At 28.6% G+C, this 18556-nt stretch overlaps 3 protein-coding genes across 4 annotated transcripts in view; 2 read left to right on the forward strand and 1 right to left on the reverse strand.

Annotated features, from left to right (window-relative positions):
- LOC105834465 (probable beta-hexosaminidase fdl) overlaps nucleotides 1-5171 on the reverse strand; it is a 68795-nt gene extending 63624 nt beyond the window's left edge. The window contains exon 1 of one of the 2 annotated variants that reach the window (XM_012676967.3): nucleotides 3-1073. The gene's annotated coding sequence lies outside the window, so the exon portion shown is untranslated. Of the gene's footprint in view, nucleotides 1-2; nucleotides 1074-4668 lie in introns of those variants that run through there. The other variant, XM_036283766.1, reaches the window with a different exon arrangement.
- Nucleotides 1128-4203, forward strand: LOC118644683 (alpha-tocopherol transfer protein-like). Its single transcript, XM_036283773.1, has 3 exons — nucleotides 1128-1732; nucleotides 3496-3848; nucleotides 4047-4203. The coding sequence occupies exons 2-3, from the start codon at nucleotides 3565-3567 to the stop codon at nucleotides 4135-4137; spliced, it is 375 nt and encodes a 124-aa protein (XP_036139666.1). The 5' UTR covers nucleotides 1128-1732; nucleotides 3496-3564; the 3' UTR covers nucleotides 4138-4203.
- Nucleotides 5172-5307: 136 nt separating the features above from the next.
- Nucleotides 5308-18466, forward strand: LOC105828377 (dyslexia-associated protein KIAA0319-like protein). The gene is made up of 15 exons (XM_036283765.1): nucleotides 5308-6356; nucleotides 8651-9062; nucleotides 10048-10217; nucleotides 10586-10972; nucleotides 11044-11269; nucleotides 11767-12140; nucleotides 12833-12944; nucleotides 13023-13171; nucleotides 13238-13428; nucleotides 14016-14115; nucleotides 14193-14513; nucleotides 14688-14789; nucleotides 15696-15878; nucleotides 16633-16785; nucleotides 17954-18466. Exons 2-14 carry the CDS (start codon nucleotides 8656-8658, stop codon nucleotides 16782-16784), a joined length of 2874 nt encoding a protein of 957 aa, XP_036139658.1. The 5' UTR covers nucleotides 5308-6356; nucleotides 8651-8655; the 3' UTR covers nucleotide 16785; nucleotides 17954-18466.
- Nucleotides 18467-18556: the final 90 nt, after the last annotated feature.

Below are 18556 nucleotides of genomic sequence, written 5' to 3' on the forward strand. Positions count from 1 at the left end.
ACCTAACCTTCCAGCGTTGACAGTCCTGCTCCTGCGGCCGGCGGTTTTGCACGGCGCGGCCCGCCTCGTCCCGTCCCGGACGACTCGCGGCACGGAGCAGCAGCAGCAGCAGCAAGCGAGGAGGACGCGCGTCCTTGTAGTACGCGCGCGATGCGGGATGCACGTATAGGAGAGCACGCACGAGTTACGCGACGGCGGAGGCATCAATGGATAGTAGGAGAGAGACGCGTGAGTTAACGGTACGCCTTGGCCATCACCGATCCGGAGTCGCGGGAGCAGAGCTGCCAGATTTTGCCGGGTTGCCCGGCACGGTAGGCCGACGCATGCGCTTACGAGTTAAAATACAGTAACGTATCACAAATCTGTAGACTCTTGTGACTACACACTCAGGTGTGCGTGGATAAGTAGAGAGTAGAATGTTCACATAATGATAAAAAATACACATTTTTCTGTAATTAAGAAAAATATTTTATTTGGCAAAAATACTACTGAGATATCCTCTGTACTGAGAGTACTGGGCCCGCCAAAATTAAGCGCCCATAATACACATAACTGTATTTGCCATCCATTACACATGCGCGGCTTGACCCATGGCGGGGGGTCTGGCAGCACTGCGCGGGAGTTGGGCGAGAAAGGGAGTGGGAAAAGAGAGCGTGAGGAGAATGCGGGAGTGGGGAGGGTGCGACGCCGCGGGGTGTAAACTGGATTCGCGCGAGAGGAACCGCACCGACCGACACTCGGCATTCTGCTTCTTACATTATAACATAATATATGTTGCCACTTCACCTGCGGCGCTACACGACAGTAGAGAAAAACGAAAAAACTGTATCTGTTTTCTCTTATTGCTTCTCTCGTGTAATTTCGGCGCGAGTTATAACGCCAATTATGACTTCCTATTATTTCACGTTATAAAACCGCTAGCGCAAAATGTTTATCGTCAATGAGAAATGGGTCGGTGATGTCATCGTGCGGTCGCTGGCGAAAACTCGACGCAACTCCTATCGGCATATTATCCGCAACGCCGAGATCCTAGAGCTGTCTGTTTTACCGACATTTTTAAAATAAAAACTTATTTTTTAATTAACTTTATAAAACTGCAAAAGTTTTTCTACAAAATTAATTAAAAGTACGCACAAAAATCTAAAGGAAAACGGTCGAGTTTATATAAAAAAAGAAAAGAATTTTTATTTTTGGTACGTAAAATTCTCGAATCTGTTAGTTGATGATGATTTGCTTTACGATGTAGATATATGTACATACACATAAATGAAACTGTATTTCCCTAGGGATAACATGTACGACCGATATCGTACAATTCAAACTAAGATTAAAAGTCTAGGAAAAAAGATTTGCTCGATCCTTTAACTGTTTATAATTGCAAATCGAAATACGGAATGATAAAAGGAGCAGTCTAAAAATTGTTTTTATTCTCGGAATGAAGACCAATTTATAGACTGATATGAATACGTGTATTATAATTCTAGAAAAAATTTTCCAAATCTATAAAAGAAATACATACAAAATCGCACCAATTATTCTTTATCGACCCCGATCAAGCAATTAAGTTTAATGCAAGTCATACGTAATAAGACTCGCATGAGATCTAATAGCATGAGAAATCTTATCGAGTGCTGAAGGCTTTATTCTGTTATTTGACATGAACAAAGTTACGTCTATCTTCACACATATAATTTTGTTAGAAGCAGTGTATCGGATCTTTCTGTCTTTTTGTGTAAGTTAAATTTTTTAGTAATTGCTTTTTATAGTTTTATTAAAATTGTTTTCTGATTGACCATGAATTAGAGTATTTTTGATATTTACTTTCATACCTTTAGAAGATGACGTAATTAATTGCGATTACAAACTATAATACAGACTACAGACTTTTGAATTTTATACTTTGCACTCTGAAGAAGACTAGAAATGTGAACCGAAACGTTTGCGTACTCGATGTATATATTACATTCGCGTTCCTATGCATTTAACATCGTCCAAAATTTTCGATTTTATCCAAAATCGATTAAATTTTGCATACGAACATCCTAATGCTGGTTCTTCTTGGCAATCATTTCCTAACATATTTTAAAAATAAAAGAATACATTTAGCAAAGAAAAAATGATAAATATTGTTTACATGATTAATTGCTCAAATTGTAAAAGGTTTTATACATCGACCAAACTAAACGACATTTGGAGATACGTGTTAGAGAATATTAAAAGACAATAAATAAAGCATCAGAATTTTTATTCACTAATGCCTGCTTAATCCTGAAAACGCTGGATTACAAAATCACGCATTTCCATTGCAGAAAATATCGAATTTTTACAATACACAGAGTGTTGCAGAAAATATCGAATTTTTACAATACACAGAGTCTTGTAAAAAATAATTTTTGCAATAGGCTGACAATTGCAGTAAATATCGAATTTTTACAATACAGTGTTGTAAAAAATAATTTCTGCAATAGGATGGACAATTACATTGTCCATCATATTTGTAAAATAAATGTGAATAATCGTCTTCAATGTATTATAAATTTGTTTTAAATTTTAAGACTATTTGAAAGTATTAACTTTTAACTTTAAAATGCATTTTTATTTTGTTTTGATATAATTTTTCATTGTCGAAATATTTTAAGTTTTGCGTAACAATTAGATTAGAGCAGCATGTTTGCCTTAGTAGAGGAAATGCATTAATGATACACACACACACACAAAATTACATATACGCATCAAATTTCCGCCATATCGTTGATTTTGAGTCAAGTGCGGCAATTTATAATTTTCCTGCTATAATATATTTTATTTCTTTTATATTGCTTTTTGATTTGTATGATCCTTTACATTATAAGAAACATAACACTTTTTATATAATATAATAATAATAAGATAAAATGAAACGCTTTTTGCATGTACTTTTCGTATATAAAAAAGCTATTTTTATATTATTGTACTTCGAATAGGAAAAACTATACTGAAACGAACCAAAATGCATTTTAAAGCTAAAAGCTAAATAAGTAGCATTGTCCAAATTTGAAAGAAGGTTTTAAAACTACTCCAACAAACTTATAGCAGTTATATAACGTATGACAGTTATATTGTTGAGTAGGAAATCATAATTAACAGTTATATAACTATTTGCTGGGAGTGCTATATATAACGTCATGAAAATATTCAAAATCGTCATTTTTTGTTTTTTTGACGCCGTTTTTCTCAAAATTGTGACGTGATAACCAAATTTAAATAACAAATTTATGTTCAACAGGCAAAGAAAGGTTGAAAATGACTATGCACATTTGTTTTATAAAAATAAAAGTCAAATTTTATCAGATAGTGTTAGAGAATTATTGTTTAGAGAAAATAATTTTTGATAAAAATCATGTATTTAACACTATTTTGTTATCATTAGTTAATAAATTTTACGGAATTCTTTCTCATTTATTAAACTATTCAATAAATTTAAAATAGTAAAAGCTTGTAACCGATTTTTTCTAGGTATTTTTCTTGTTCACACATAGATACAGTAAAATACATTTTTACTGTAATACAAACTAATAAGTTTCAATGTCATTAATAAGAAGAATTACGTTAGAGGAAGAAATTAAAAAAAATCCTAAATTGAAATTATCTGATATACAATCACTCAGAGAATGGTGCAAGAAACAAATACATTTGCCAAAAATTGAAGACAGCTTTCTCGCTTTGTTTCTTCATAATAACTATTATCAAATGGAACCAACTAAAAACACAATTGAGAATTATTACACGATTAGAACACGTTCACCAGAATTTTTTTGCAATCGAGATCCGCTCGAAGACAAAGGGCTACGACAAGCCTTCAAAGTCATGTGAGTGAAAATAGTAATAGTAATAGTACTATATAAAATAGTAATAGTTTATAAATATTTGTGAGTGAACATAGTAATAGTAAAGGAGAGAAGAGGGTTATGAACCATTCATATAGTTTCCTTTAAATAACTTAGTAAATATTTATGTAACGTAATTCTAATCGGTACAAATTTGTAAAAATTTCTACTATATTATAGGCAAAAGTGCTTTGGATATACGAATCAAATCATTAACAATTTGCTGAAAAAGAAACAAGATTGCGGTTATGGAATCCGTATGAAAATATAGAACATTACCATTAAATATATCAATATTTTGTATATACTCAAAATTTTTATTTCTAAAAAAATTAAAGCTTCATAAGATGTTATGTATAAATAAAATTAATTGAAGTGCAAATATTTAAAGAACTACGAAAGTATTTGATAAATTGCAAAATGTTTCGACTATACTAACAAGAGAATAGTCGTCCTTCACTGATTTTAATGAGCTTTGGATGGGAGCGTCCAGAATGGCCACATTCGGATTGGCCACAGCCATTCTTAGATGATTGCTGCTATAGCCTTTTTCTTATATTTAACAATTAGACCATTGTATTTTTAATTATCCAATCGATAAATATGGCCATTCTGATGCCACCCGCTTTGGATTGTTGTAAAGCATAAAAAAATATTAAACCTAAATTTTTTTAGCTGCGTATCTCGAGTTGTTTAAGGGTTGAAACCACCCCTTGAAAATAACGCATTTTTCGTTTTTGGCGAATATCTTTAAAAATATATAAGGTTTATGAAAAAATGTGCGCGGTATCAGTCGATTTACCTGAAACTCCAAAGTTTTTGGATTGGATATGTGAACTGCTAGTACATCCTCTATTTTGTATCCCAATTCGTCTACTACGTCCTCACGTATGCACTGTAAATTAATTTAACACAAATTAGAACACACTTTGGATTTTAGAGACATCTTTGACAATAGCTTTACAACATGATTTGGTGCTTGCCTGTAAAAAATATTTTGAACAACTTGTCATCTCGTAATCATTATTCTACATGCATGATAAAAAAGATGTGATCACGTATTCAATGCCAATGTAATTAATCGCTTTATTGCAACTGATTTCTTCTGTTCAATATTTTAATTCAGGATAATAAAATTCTAGATAGAAAGTTTGATCATCAGGATATACCATTTCTACAATTTTGACTGCATATTTGGTCTTGCAAGTACTGACTGAATGCACAAACTAGAGTATCCATGCTATTTTTGCCTATAGGTTATTTACCATTTATAATAATTTATAATATATGTATAACGTATATATTTTATATATATATTAATTATAGCATCTTATTTTTAAAGCATCTATTTTAAATATTTTTTGTAACTAAATATATAAAAATTAAAATTAAACAATGTAAATGCACATACCTTTGTAAGATAGTTGCTGTGCACTCAGTAAAAATATTTTTTTGTATTAAGTGTGATCTTTGAATGATCTCCATTAATGATAAGGGGCAGAAATAAAACAACTCCATTACTATCATATATAATAAGCTAAACTGTCTTTTAAGATAGGATAGTTAAACATGAATATATATGAATCATTTTCTACATGTAGAATTATTTACATTAATTTGAAATTTCAATTTATGGCTGTGTGAGAGCAACGAATTCGAATTCGTAAATGACAGATTGAAAATTTAATCCTATACACAGATTTTACGTTCATAATTTGTATGAAACAGATCTTTGGTCTTCCAGAATGGAGATTTAAAAAAGGGAGCGTTTGATTACATTGCAATTATTTACAGAATTTACAAACATGATGAAAAAGAGAGAAAGAAACTTTGTTGCATATAACTGCATAATTTCTTCTCCTGTATACACTTTATTTTGATTAAGTGGTTTGAACCGTATTTGACCGTATATTTTTGATGGTGGTCTAGCTTCCTATATATAGAAATGGTCTTTTAATTGCATCCAAATCACTCGAGTATCAATAGAGACTTATAGTATTTCAAGTCTGTGACCCATACAGCTCAATAATTTGATCGGTAAAACAGCATAACTCCAGCATTAGTTTTCTGGATTACAGAGGGCAGTAAAGTACGGAACAACACGCGATGGTTGACAGCTCCTAATTTTTTGTATACGCGTACGCGACATTGCAATGTTGCATCCGTACAACATAAGTTCCCTTGTTGTTGGTATTTATGCGTAGTCATTATTCCAATCCAACATGCAGGAAATATGATAATCACCCATATGGTCTAGGCTGTTTGATAATAACATGTTGCTAATATATGATAAGTCGTGTAAGTCTGCAGGCTGTTTTAAAGTAAGGCTCGCCGGGCGAACAATCGGTGACGGATTACGAAAGGTTTACAACAGCGAGGAAACGCAGAAGATGATACATATGTCGTAAAGTAACCTAGCCGACAATTTTTCTGCTTGACCTCCGTGCGGACGAGCGTCCTATCCACTCTCACCAGTGCAACAAGAAACAGGTACGAATCCTATTGAAACCCTTATTGATATCTAATGTTATTTCAACACAATCCCAGATAGCAAAATGTTAGCAATTTGCACACAAATTGATGTCAAATTCGATGAAAAGTATCTAACAAATTGGCATCAACTGTATCCGCATTAAGCTTATATTTTAGCAACAAAATTGGTTGATATAACCTGACAACAAATTGTCAATAAAAACCGAATAAAATTTGCAGACATAACCTGACAGCAAATTGTCGCCAAAAATCAAACAAAATTCGGGTGATGTCAACAAACTCTTTTCGGTTTTTGTCGACAATTTATTGTTGAATTTTATCAACAAGGTTTGCAAACAATTGGTTGTCAAGTTTTTTTGCAAATTTTGCATGGACTTTGTTATCAATTTATCATTAGATTATGTCAGCAAATTATTTTGTATATTTGTCATCAATTTATTGACATTATTGAATATAATAAAATTGCATAATAAAATTTGCATCAAGTTTGGTGCTTTCTTGTCAACGTTTGTAGCAAAATTTTACAAGATCTGTTTTCGACAAACTTGGCTGTCTGGGATGTTTGGTACATATCGCACTTTGCCAATCTCAGATAATGCACTAAATAACTTAAATCTGTATAAATATGTATTTTGTATAATATATGTATATCAAAAAATAATTTATATTACAGAGTACATTATATATTTTATATTATTTATTTTTTATATTTATATTTTTATATTATGCCGTATATGCAAGTATACCACAGAGTTGAGCTGTACATTTCAAGATTACTACAATCTCTCATATAGACAATTGAAGCAGAATAAATTATTATAACTTACATGTAACACAATATAAAAAAGTAATTAAATTATAAAATTATTAATATATTTGATTTTAGTACTGGTAAACTAAAAATATACAAAATTATTACAAAAAAATAATATAATACTAAACAATATAAAATAAAATAATATAAAATAATATAATACTTAATATTTTTTATCTCTAAATCTTCTATGATTTTCTGATTATTATTATTTCCATAAATTTAAACACGGTTCACGTAGTTCATCTTGAGTACATATAATATAGATTATATATATATTTTTTTATTATATTATTTTTATTTTTTTACCTAGAAAAACTCTTGCGATATAGTCACGAAATTAATTGTCTGTATACAGTATATTGGGAGTTTCATTTTATGCTACAAAATTATTGAATATAATTTTTTAGGAAAATGATTGGAAGTGAAAATCCTTATCAGTGATGTATTTTAATCAAGTATACTTTGAATTTGTAACTTTTAAAATAAATTTTCAATATATCTAGACTTTTGTAACTGTGTAAGATTATTTTTTTCATTTAATATTATTTTGCCATAATTTCACTATTTTTACATATATTTTTGACACTCAAATAAAAATTAATTATAATATTTGATAAATTTATAATATATATTAAACTCTAAAATATTGTTTAGAGAATTAGTTTTATGAGTGTATGTTATATAATTATATTTTTATTGAATTATTTTTGAATTTTATTCTATAAATCAAAAGCATACTCTTGATTGAAATACATTACTAGCAAAAATTTTTACTTTTAATTAAATTTAGAAAAAGTTCTAAATAATATTTGATGAATTTGTAGTTTAAATTAAATTCCAAAAATTTCCTTCAATAATTACATTATAAACACTTTTCTAAAGTACTAGGTCTACAAAATTATCATTTATATGAAGAACACCATAAGTTACAATTTTTGTTACATTATTTCTCTAAAAAGGGTACACTTGATAATGAATCACTTTAGTATATTGGATTTTAATATTACAAGTTTACTTTTTTATTATTTGTGTATTTTTTAAATAATAAAGTTAAATATCTTTTTAGGATATAATCTGTTATTTTATAACACCCTTGAATTAAGAGTCTGCCATTATATTTACAGAATTTCCTAATTAAAAAACCTTATTTTATACACACGAAAATGCTCATTTTATTGAGAAATAACATCATGAGAAGTCAAAATTAATTTTTTTTAAATAAGTTTTAAAAATGATGTATTTGCTTAGTATGCAATAATAATAAGCATTTTTTACATATTTTTAATTACTTTTAATAAAACCACAATTGTGAAAACTAGACAGTTTTTTAATTCTCCAAAAGTAAGATTTTTTTACTTATGTTGTTTTTAAAATGATTGATTCATATTCTGTAAAATATTTTTTAAAATTTAATCTTTAAAACTATAAAAGAAAAACACCTATGCATGACTTATTTAAAATTTTCGTTATACAGCTAACATGATTGGAGTATATCATTTGGGATTATACTTATTACTATTCGAAAACTGCTTCGGCAATTATGCCAGGTGGAATGTGCAACTGTTATGCCCCGACTTGTATCCACGAGTGTTCACAAGTTATTTGCCTCGCGGAAATTTGACTGGTGGAACTTACACGCAACAAATTCGCCTGTCGAACATACAGGATTGTGTTATGGCCTGTTGCAAAAAATCCCTATGTAACGTAGCATTTATGCATAATAGCACGTGTTATCATGTGGAGTGCGAGAATTCCATGGTATGCGTGCCACTGTACAGGCCCGAATTAGCGAATGATAATCCACCGAGCATGGTACTTATCAGACCCGTAGAAAGTAACAAAGTGTGGAGTGATTTCTTGGATCAAGTCATTGAGGACAATGTCGGGTAAGTTTTCAACATTAAACAAACATATCTAGCATTTACATAAATAGAATTGGGTATCTAGTTAAAAAGTAAAAAATTAAATAATCAAATTAATTTGAAAAATAATCTTATTTTTCATAGCTGAATCTTCTGATATTTTTTTGAGTAATTTTATGTTTTTTTTTTTAATTTCAAACTATATGCTAAATAAATTTTTTGTCATTATCAATTTAATATTGATATTTTTTTTTGTTCACTTTCGAACTTTTAAGACTGGCAATTTTTTTGCGCGCAATTTAACTTGAAAATATATGTAAAATCAAAATATCAGTCTAAAGATCCAGTTATGACTAAATAAAGTTTGGTCTTTAGTTATATTTTGACGTATTGGTCTATAGTCTTCTATTATTATTTAAATAATAAAGTTAAAAAGTTAATAACTTTTAACATCAATTTGTTAAGTGGAAATAAGTCAGTTTATCATTTTATTAATTTATTTTATTCTATTATTAATTATTATTTTTTAAAGCATAAGTTCTTGAGAATATAGATTATAAATTTTAAAAATTACCTATTATAGTAAAATTACCTATTATAGTAAAAGAACCTCAATGGTTGAAGAAAAATTTTAAATAAAGTTTATACGAAATAATTTTGTATTCTTATATAAAAGCTTTTATATAAGTTTCATTTACAAATAAAATAATAAATTTATTTTATAATCTATATAATAATTATTTTATTATTTAGAGTAATCTAATTTAATATGTAAGATTTTCAAAATTAATTTTCAATTTGATTTAAATTTAATCTTAACACAACTTATATCTGAGTTAGTTTTTTGTACATACAACTTTGAATACAATTAATTTTTTATAAACTATTAATTTTAACTTAATTTAGTTTAAAAAAATATTAATTTACTTAACTGTTTACATAAACAATCTTTTCATTTCAAGTAATGAATAATAAAATGATTTCTCCTTAATGCATCGCATGTGTTTAGGACCTTGAGTACAGATGGTACAGAGCAAGAGCAAGTACTGTTTAATGAACCAAACGGAATCAATTGTATGGATCAATCAGGTTGCCTGGATAATGAAATTTGCGTAAAACATGAGGATACCGATATTGGAATTTGTCAATGTCCTTCGGGCTTCAAGCAGAATATTGCTGGTATGCATAATGTTATGATTTTTTATTTCTTTTTGCAAACTGACTTAATAAATACATGATTAATGCAAATGTTACTATTTTTTTATTAGAATAAAATAATCTAATTATTACGTTTTTATAATTAAAATAATATTGAGTTTGTTATGATGTTTGTTATTAATAAATTGTTAATTAATGTTATTTTCTAAAAATAAGCTTTTTTAATATTCCCTACAGATACTTTCTGCATTTACTGTATTTTCAAATTTTGTATTTAAAATTCTATTGTATAAGAATTTTTTAGTATTACATTAACTTTGTTATTTAGAAAAATAGATATATAAATTTAAAATTGATTGTACTTTTATAACATGTATTTACTATTGCAGGCTCTTGTTTATTAATAGATGAAACAGAAGCTGCTGAACTCAGTGTAACGCAACAAGCAAAAATTCCAACTGTGAAAGATATCAGCACATCGATTAAACCAACTATGAAACAATTGTTAGTTTCGGCAGTTTCTAAAGAAGTGAGATTACCGGAAAACGAAGTCACATTGTCCGCTTATACTGTGCCCGCTGAACGGGGCAATCAACATTACAATTATGCTTGGAGTTTACTTAGTCAACCAGAGGGACATACTGGAACAATGACAGATCAGAATCGTGTTACCGTTAAATTAAGCAATTTATCGGAAGGCCTGTACACATTTAAAGTAGCTGTAAGCAGTCCGAATGCTTATGGAGAAGCTTATGCCAATGTCAGCGTTTTGCCACGTAAGTGTTTTAGAAATTTTTGTTTTCTTATCAGAAGAAATCGATTTTTTTAATCTTAGTTTTTATTTTAGCAAAACGTATCAACCAAGCACCAATTGCCATTATTACTCCTGCCTCGCAAATAGTGAAACTACCGAATACCGGTGCAGTCTTGGATGGTTCGAATAGCAAGGATGACGATCGTGTCATCTCTTATCACTGGGAATTGCAACAAGGTCCGATTGGATATCAGCCTAACCTTGTGGATACACCTACGCTTCAATTAGATAATCTTATTGCTGGAAATTACACATTCAAGTTAGTATTCTAAATATATTATATTACCATGAATACATCTAACATAGATATCCTATTTGCGACTATTCTATTTTGATTTACGAATTTTTTTATTTATGCTATTGATTAAAAATAAACTAGTAGATTATAATAAAGTTGATTAAATAAATCGTTGATCATCAAAATTAAATATTATTAATATATCATAGAAATTATATATTAAAAAATCATGTTTTTAATTATTCATTGAAGTTAATCTATACAAGCTAAATATTAATTTTATAATAACTTATGTAAAAACTTGCAATTAAAAAAATTATTTTCTAAATAGAGATTTATAATTTTTTTGTGTAATAAAATAATTATTTTGCATAAATAAAATTTTATACGAAATAATATCAACAATGTATTAGTTCAAACGAAATATATATATATATATATATATATATATATATATATATATATATACACGACACCTTCCATATAAATCCTATTCATATAAATATATATTTTTACAGATTAACGGTTGAAGATTCAAATCATGTTACAAATTCGACAAGTGCCAATATAACTGTCCTGAAAGTGACTGACTATCCCCCCAGTGCGAACGCAGGACAAGATGTTATCATTTATCTACCACAAAATACATTGACGCTTAATGGTAACTTAAGTACTGATGATCGAGGAATAGCCAATTGGGAATGGACCAAGAGTCCATCTGACCAGAATAAAGCAGTAGATATGCAGAACACAAGAACACCTTACTTACAATTATCAAACTTAGAGGAAGGAATGTATACGTTTGTACTTAAAGTAACAGACGATTCTGAGCAATCTTCCACAGCGGAAGTACATGTGTTTGTAAAACCTCCAACAAATAAACCACCAAAGGGTAATTTTTGTCATCAATATTTTTGTTTTTTTAACTGAGTAATAATATAAGATTTTTTACTTTATCAAATTTTATCTGATTTCCTTACTTATGTTTTTTGTTTAGATATTGTTAGAAATTTTTATTTTAAAGGAAAGTGAAAAATTCTAAATCTCCAAGTGACTGACAGTTAAAAATTCAAACATTTTAATCAGAACACTTCAGCTACCGTTAAAACTAAAACTTTATTTTGCTTAATAAATAAATAAATAAATAAATAAAGGACTTGTTATTAAAAAAGTCAATTTTTTCTATATTTTTTAAGTTTTTGTGTCCCAAAACAATATAAAAATTATCAAGCTAATTTTGTTTTTGATGACAGTTTTAAATGTTCTGATTAATAAAATGACAATTGAGTTTTTAATTCACCCCCAAGTCACTAGGGGAGATCCGGAATCATGAACTATACAGAACATACGTCAAATAAATCTATTATTTATTAATTATTTATATATTTTATAAAAAATAAAAATAGGAAATTAATTTTCAAACAACAAAAAATAAGTAGTAATTCTGAAAAATATTTTTACACTTTTCTCAAAATAATTCTTAAAAACCTCTTAAAAGATTATCACAATAAAGTAGAAAACAATTCAAATGTACTGTTTCTTCTGTAATTTTAATCAATGTAAACTCGATTAATTTTATTGCAGCTGATGCTGGTGACGATATAAGCATAGCATTACCAACAACTCGCGCTGTTCTGAATGGCACAAGAAGTAAGGATGACATAAAAATTGTCTTATATCATTGGGAGCAAGTAAGGTATAATATATCTAATTAAATTATTTCTCTTAGTATGTACCATATACCTTAAATTTATCACATATTATTCCATTGTAGCGGACCTAATAACGCTGAATTTGCCACGGTTAATGAATCCATTACAAATATTACAAAACTGACCAAAGGTGATTATGTATTTAGATTGACTGTTGTTGATGATAACGCGAACGCGGATTCAGATATTGTCAATGTAAAGGTAACACAAAGTAAGTATATTATCTCATGATCGCATATTAAATTGCGATTTATATTACAAAAAAATTATTCTGTAGACAAAAATGCACCGCCAAAAGCGAATGCCGGTGGAGATCAAGTTGTAACAGCACCGATCAGTGCATTAATCATTAACGGTTCTCAGTCGAGCGATGACCTAAAGATAGGGCAATGGCTGTGGACTAGAGATCAATCTAGTCTTGCAATTGGCACTATAGTTCAAGATACAGATAAATCACCAGTCTTAATGGTAAAGTTAAAATATTTTATTACAAGAGAAGGTTCTCAACTCTGAAATTATAAAATTATAAAATTTTAGCAATACACACACACACACACACACACACACACACACACACACACACACACACACACACACACACACACATACAGAGGATATTCTTAGAGGATATATAATAAATTATATTTTTTTGTAATTAGTTTTCAAAATTTACATTAAAAGTATAAAATCAGTATCGTTGGTCTTTTTTCGTTTTAATAATCACAAAAAGAAATGAAACAAAATTTTATATGAAGAAATTTATTTTTAAGTGATATTAATTATCAATTAGAAAACCAAATTGTTTAAGAACATTATAAAAATGTTGAGACAAAAATGATTTAATTTTCAGGAATTAATTTTACAACTTCAGGATAAATTCAGGCAGCAAAAAAATTATTGATATCTAAATATTCTCAATATGTGCAATGCCTAAAATTTAATAATTTTTTGGAATTTTTGAGTTAGGGGTTTTCCTTTATTAACACTCTTAAAGACTCATATTTTATGCAACATGCGTTATACATAAATACACAAGTCTATGTTGCTTTTTACAGTTAACAGATATAGTTCCTGGTCGTTACGTTTTTCGATTAAAAGTAACGGATGATCAAGGTCTAAGTAGTGAAGACACTGTGTCAGTAATTGTAAAACCTGGTTAGTAACAATAAATATATATCATTATTTTGTAACATAATTTTTAAAAAATCAATTTTTTTCTTTTTATTTCGTAGATCCACAATTATTGCATTTAGTGGAATTAACACTAAACATCGGGGCTAGCATGTTAACTGTTTCACAAAAAAATTCCTTGGTAGTGAAATTGCAAATGTTATTACGAGACGAAGCTTCAATCATCGTGCGAAGTTTGAGGGCAGAACCACACACTGGCAAAGCCGTTTTGATATTTTATGTAGAAAAGAAAGGAGGGAAAACAACATTGTCTGGTCCAGAAGTAGTCAAAAGATTAAAAGAAAAGTTATTACAAGATTCTGGCCTTTTACAGCTATCAGTTGCTAATATAGATACCGCTGTATGCCAAAATAATTGTTCTGGTGAGTGTAATATTAAAAATATAAATATCAAAATGAAATATAAAGAACTTGTTTGAAACTATTTATATATTTATATATTTAAAAATGCATAAAAAAATATAAAAATAAAAGTAGAGTTCTGTTCATTCATAAAGATCTATTTATAAGAGTAATGGATTTAACATTTCTATCTAGGTCATGGTGTATGTGATCAAGAGACGAGACAATGCTTGTGCGAAGCATTTTGGATGCAAAATTTAATACAAAAGTATTTTGGTAATGGAGACTCTAATTGCGGTATGTTGAATTAATTTTTTCAGTATATTATACAGGGTGTTTGGTAAAGATTTATGCAATCTTTATAAACAGGTAGAGCGCATTAAACTGAACAGAAAAGTCCTTTACCGTTTTTCCATTTTCGCAATAGTTAACGAGTTATTGATTACACAGGTACACAAAAAAAGTGGTATTTCTTTTTGAAATTAGGAAAAAATAAGCTAATTCAGCAATTCTGACCTTGGATTTGAATTCAGCGAGTCAAAATACATAAAGATTAATTAGTTTAGTCCGCCGAACCAACCTCTTTTTTGTGTGCCTGTATAATCAACAACTTTAAACTATGGGGAAATTGTAAAATAGTAAAGGACTTTTCTGTTCAGTTTAATGCGCTCTACCTGTTTATAAAGGTTGTATAAATCTTTACCAAACACCCTGTATTATCTAATACACAAAAAAGGACCCATACTTTCAATACAATTACATGACAAGAAACACCAAAAAACGTTAGAGCAGAATCTTAGTGCTTTATAATATTGTTTGTATGATTTTATACACATTTTCTAATTCTTCAATCTATGTGCTGTTACTTTTGATCTTAAGACACAATTTTTTTAATAAATCAATAATAATATTACAATATTAAATGTATGTTTATAATATAAACCTTATATATATATATATATATATATATATATATATTGATTTAAAAAATATATATATATATATGAAAAAGTGTGTGAATTTAATTAATTTTAGAAGTTGCGTTCCGATCATATCACGATTTATTGTCTTATATATACACATTTTTACATACACATACACAGTATTTGATATATACACGTTATATTTTTTTGAAATTATTTTACATACATTTTTTAAATTTTATTTCATTCAATATTACATTTTAATATCTTTTTTTTTTAGATTGGAGTATCCTGTACGTGATAATAGCATTGCTATCATTAGTTGTATGTTGGGTCGGATTTGTTTGGGGTCTCGTTTGCTTGTGTCAAAAGATGGTAGCTAGTAGAAAACGTTTGCTTCGGCCTAAGAAGAAACCGCGTTATTCTTTGCTGCAACCGGAGCCAGAAGATGACAGCAGTGCATGTACGTAATTCTTTTATTACTCAGATTTAACTTCAAACAACAGTAATAAAATCGTAAGTAAAATAATAAAATCAATCGTCAAATGACAGTAATAATCAATACTTTGAATTATTTGTCATTATCATTGTATAATATTCTTTAAATGTTAGTGCTTTCTTTTTTAACATGTTCAACGTGGCGTCAGTGGACTGACACTGAACTTTCCAATTAATCGGCGTCATTAATTCATATAATATAATAAATATGTTTACACTTTTTTAATGTTTATTGAAACATTCTAAACATAGATCCTCTCAAATTATATCTTTACTCTTTCGTCGTTTTGCCTACAACTGATCATCCCTTGGCCATCGCCATTTTTCCATATGTAGTACATGTAATACTACACATATGCTTTTTCCCAGTTTGTTATCTGTTTATACTTTCGATGCTTATGCATTGACTGTCACCGCGTTGAGCGCGTTATTTTTTGTTTATACAGTTATGTCCTAGCATCCGTGGAACGCTCTCCGCCGGCTAAACGGAAAGCATACCAAAATCGGTTTCACGTTGAATATGTTAACATTAATACAAAAAGAAAGAGTATAAAAATCAAAATTTTATTATTTGAAAATTTTTATTTTACTATTTTTTAACTTTACTATAATCATTTTAGGAATTATTCCCTTAAAATATTAATGCATCAAAAATGTGAATATATAACGAATTTATTTATTATAATTATAATAAATTGTAATATTTTTTCCTGTTACAGTTTCAACTCACAACAAGATGGTATTATCGGAGTCCGACACGGATTCTGATGATGTTTTATTTGAGCATCGTAAGAGTAAAAGTGGTAGTCACATAAGAAATGGTAAATCTCGAAATGGATTTACCAAAGCCGGTTCTCGAGTGAAGACATGAGGTAATAAGTACCATAAATTTATGATTTATATTATGATATATTACAGGACTCTATCTAAAGCAAATAAAAAATAAAATTTTTTTAACATCATATAAATCTTTTGTTTAAAGGTTTATAAAGTTATATAATGTGTTTATAAAGGTGTATAATGTGTTTCTATTTTGAAAAATATATATATTTGTTAAAAATAAGATGTAAAGCTATATTAAAGTGTTGTTAAACTTTGAACACTTTTTTAAAACATTTTTCAAAGCGGTAGACACAAAAGCTCAAATATGGTTTATCCAATCAATTTGAAATTTAAAAAATGCCTGGCATTTGTAAGGTGATTCGAATCTTAGCTAAGGTACTATTTTTCGCAATAAATTATTTATAGTTTTTTGGGGGAGGGAGGGGCGATCTTATAGATGCTTCTGAGCATCGATATTTCGCTAGTATTTCAAGACTGACAAAAGTGTCGGTGCGCACTTTATATATAAGTAAAAAATATTAAAATATATTAACAGCTATTACTGGCTCTTAATAACTTTAAAATCAGAAATAGATATAATTAATCGCCGCTACCAGCCGACATACTGGATGTTCATGTGTATAACTACTTAAATTTATAATTCAAAATAAATGTACAAAAAAATGATTATTTAATATCAAAATTTGCTGCAGACCGAATAGGCAATCTTATATTTATCTTCGAAATTTTTAAGTAATATTTTTAGTAACATTCGATTAGTTGATAGAGGCTTCTTCGAATTATTAACTTTTAAGTTAACAAAAAGAAGAAAGAAGTTTTTGGAAAAATGCAATTTTTTCATTTAAATGTGCAGATTTACGAAAAATAAAATTTAAAAAAATTATCTCTATAATCCAAAAGTGATAAGTGTAAAAAAATTGTTTATTTTGCAATTTCAGATAGATTGTCGATTGAATTGTAGTTATTATACAGAAACGCGCATTTAGAATTATTATTTATTTTTATATTTATTCTAATTTTGCACATCTCTTTTAAATAAAAATACATATTTTTAAAAACAAAAAAACACATTATTTATCCATCTCACTGAATAAACATTTTATATAGTGTTGAAAAATATTTTATTTGCTATAATTTTATAGCTTTTTAATAGATGGCAATTAAGATATTTCTTATCTAAATTTTATCAAATTTCAGGAAAATGTAATGGTGCAAAGATTAATAACGCACAGTCCTGTAAATTTGGCCAAACTTGAAATGCTAGTCAGGAAAATGTATATAAGTTTACTTATGTATCTTATAAAAACGATCATGAATCGATATTAGTAACAATGTTCTAAGGAGATAGATGAAGTTTAAGTATTGTTTATAGATATTACACGATATTATACAACGTCACATTCTACGTCACGTTACTTAATTCGTCTTAAGTATCATTAATCAATTTTATTCCACATCTATTATTATATTATGTGATTCTAATTCCGTGATCCAATGCGACAAAATATGGTATTGCTTATAATCGTCAACCTGTTTGAAAGTTTGTCTAAGTATTATTATGGCCTTAGAAGTATTTAAATTAAAAATTGATATGTAGCAAGCACTGTATCAAATCTGTATGTCGTTACATGTATCGCTTACTCTTTAATATATACATTGTCGATTTTATTTTTACACTATATGGATACTAAATAAAATTTATTATCCATACATATTGTTATTATTCTAATTTTTTGCACATATCTACTTTGTTTGAATAGAGACACACGCACACACGCGCACGCACACACACACACACAC

The sequence above is a fragment of the Monomorium pharaonis genome, chromosome 3, assembly GCF_013373865.1.
Source record: "Monomorium pharaonis isolate MP-MQ-018 chromosome 3, ASM1337386v2, whole genome shotgun sequence".
Classification (NCBI taxonomy): domain Eukaryota; kingdom Metazoa; phylum Arthropoda; class Insecta; order Hymenoptera; family Formicidae; genus Monomorium; species Monomorium pharaonis.

Coding starts and splice junctions, on each gene's coding strand:
- LOC118644683 (XM_036283773.1), top strand. CDS start 3,565: ATGTCATTAATAAGAAGAATTACGTTAGAGGAAGAAATTAAAAAAAAT. Junction 3,849..4,046: donor CGACAAGCCTTCAAAGTCAT/GTGAGTGAAAAT, acceptor ACTATATTATAG/GCAAAAGTGCTTTGGATATA.
- LOC105828377 (XM_036283765.1), top strand. CDS start 8,656: ATGATTGGAGTATATCATTTGGGATTATACTTATTACTATTCGAAAAC. Junction 11,270..11,766: donor GCTGGAAATTACACATTCAA/GTTAGTATTCTA, acceptor ATATTTTTACAG/ATTAACGGTTGAAGATTCAA. Junction 15,879..16,632: donor AGAAGATGACAGCAGTGCAT/GTACGTAATTCT, acceptor TTCCTGTTACAG/TTTCAACTCACAACAAGATG.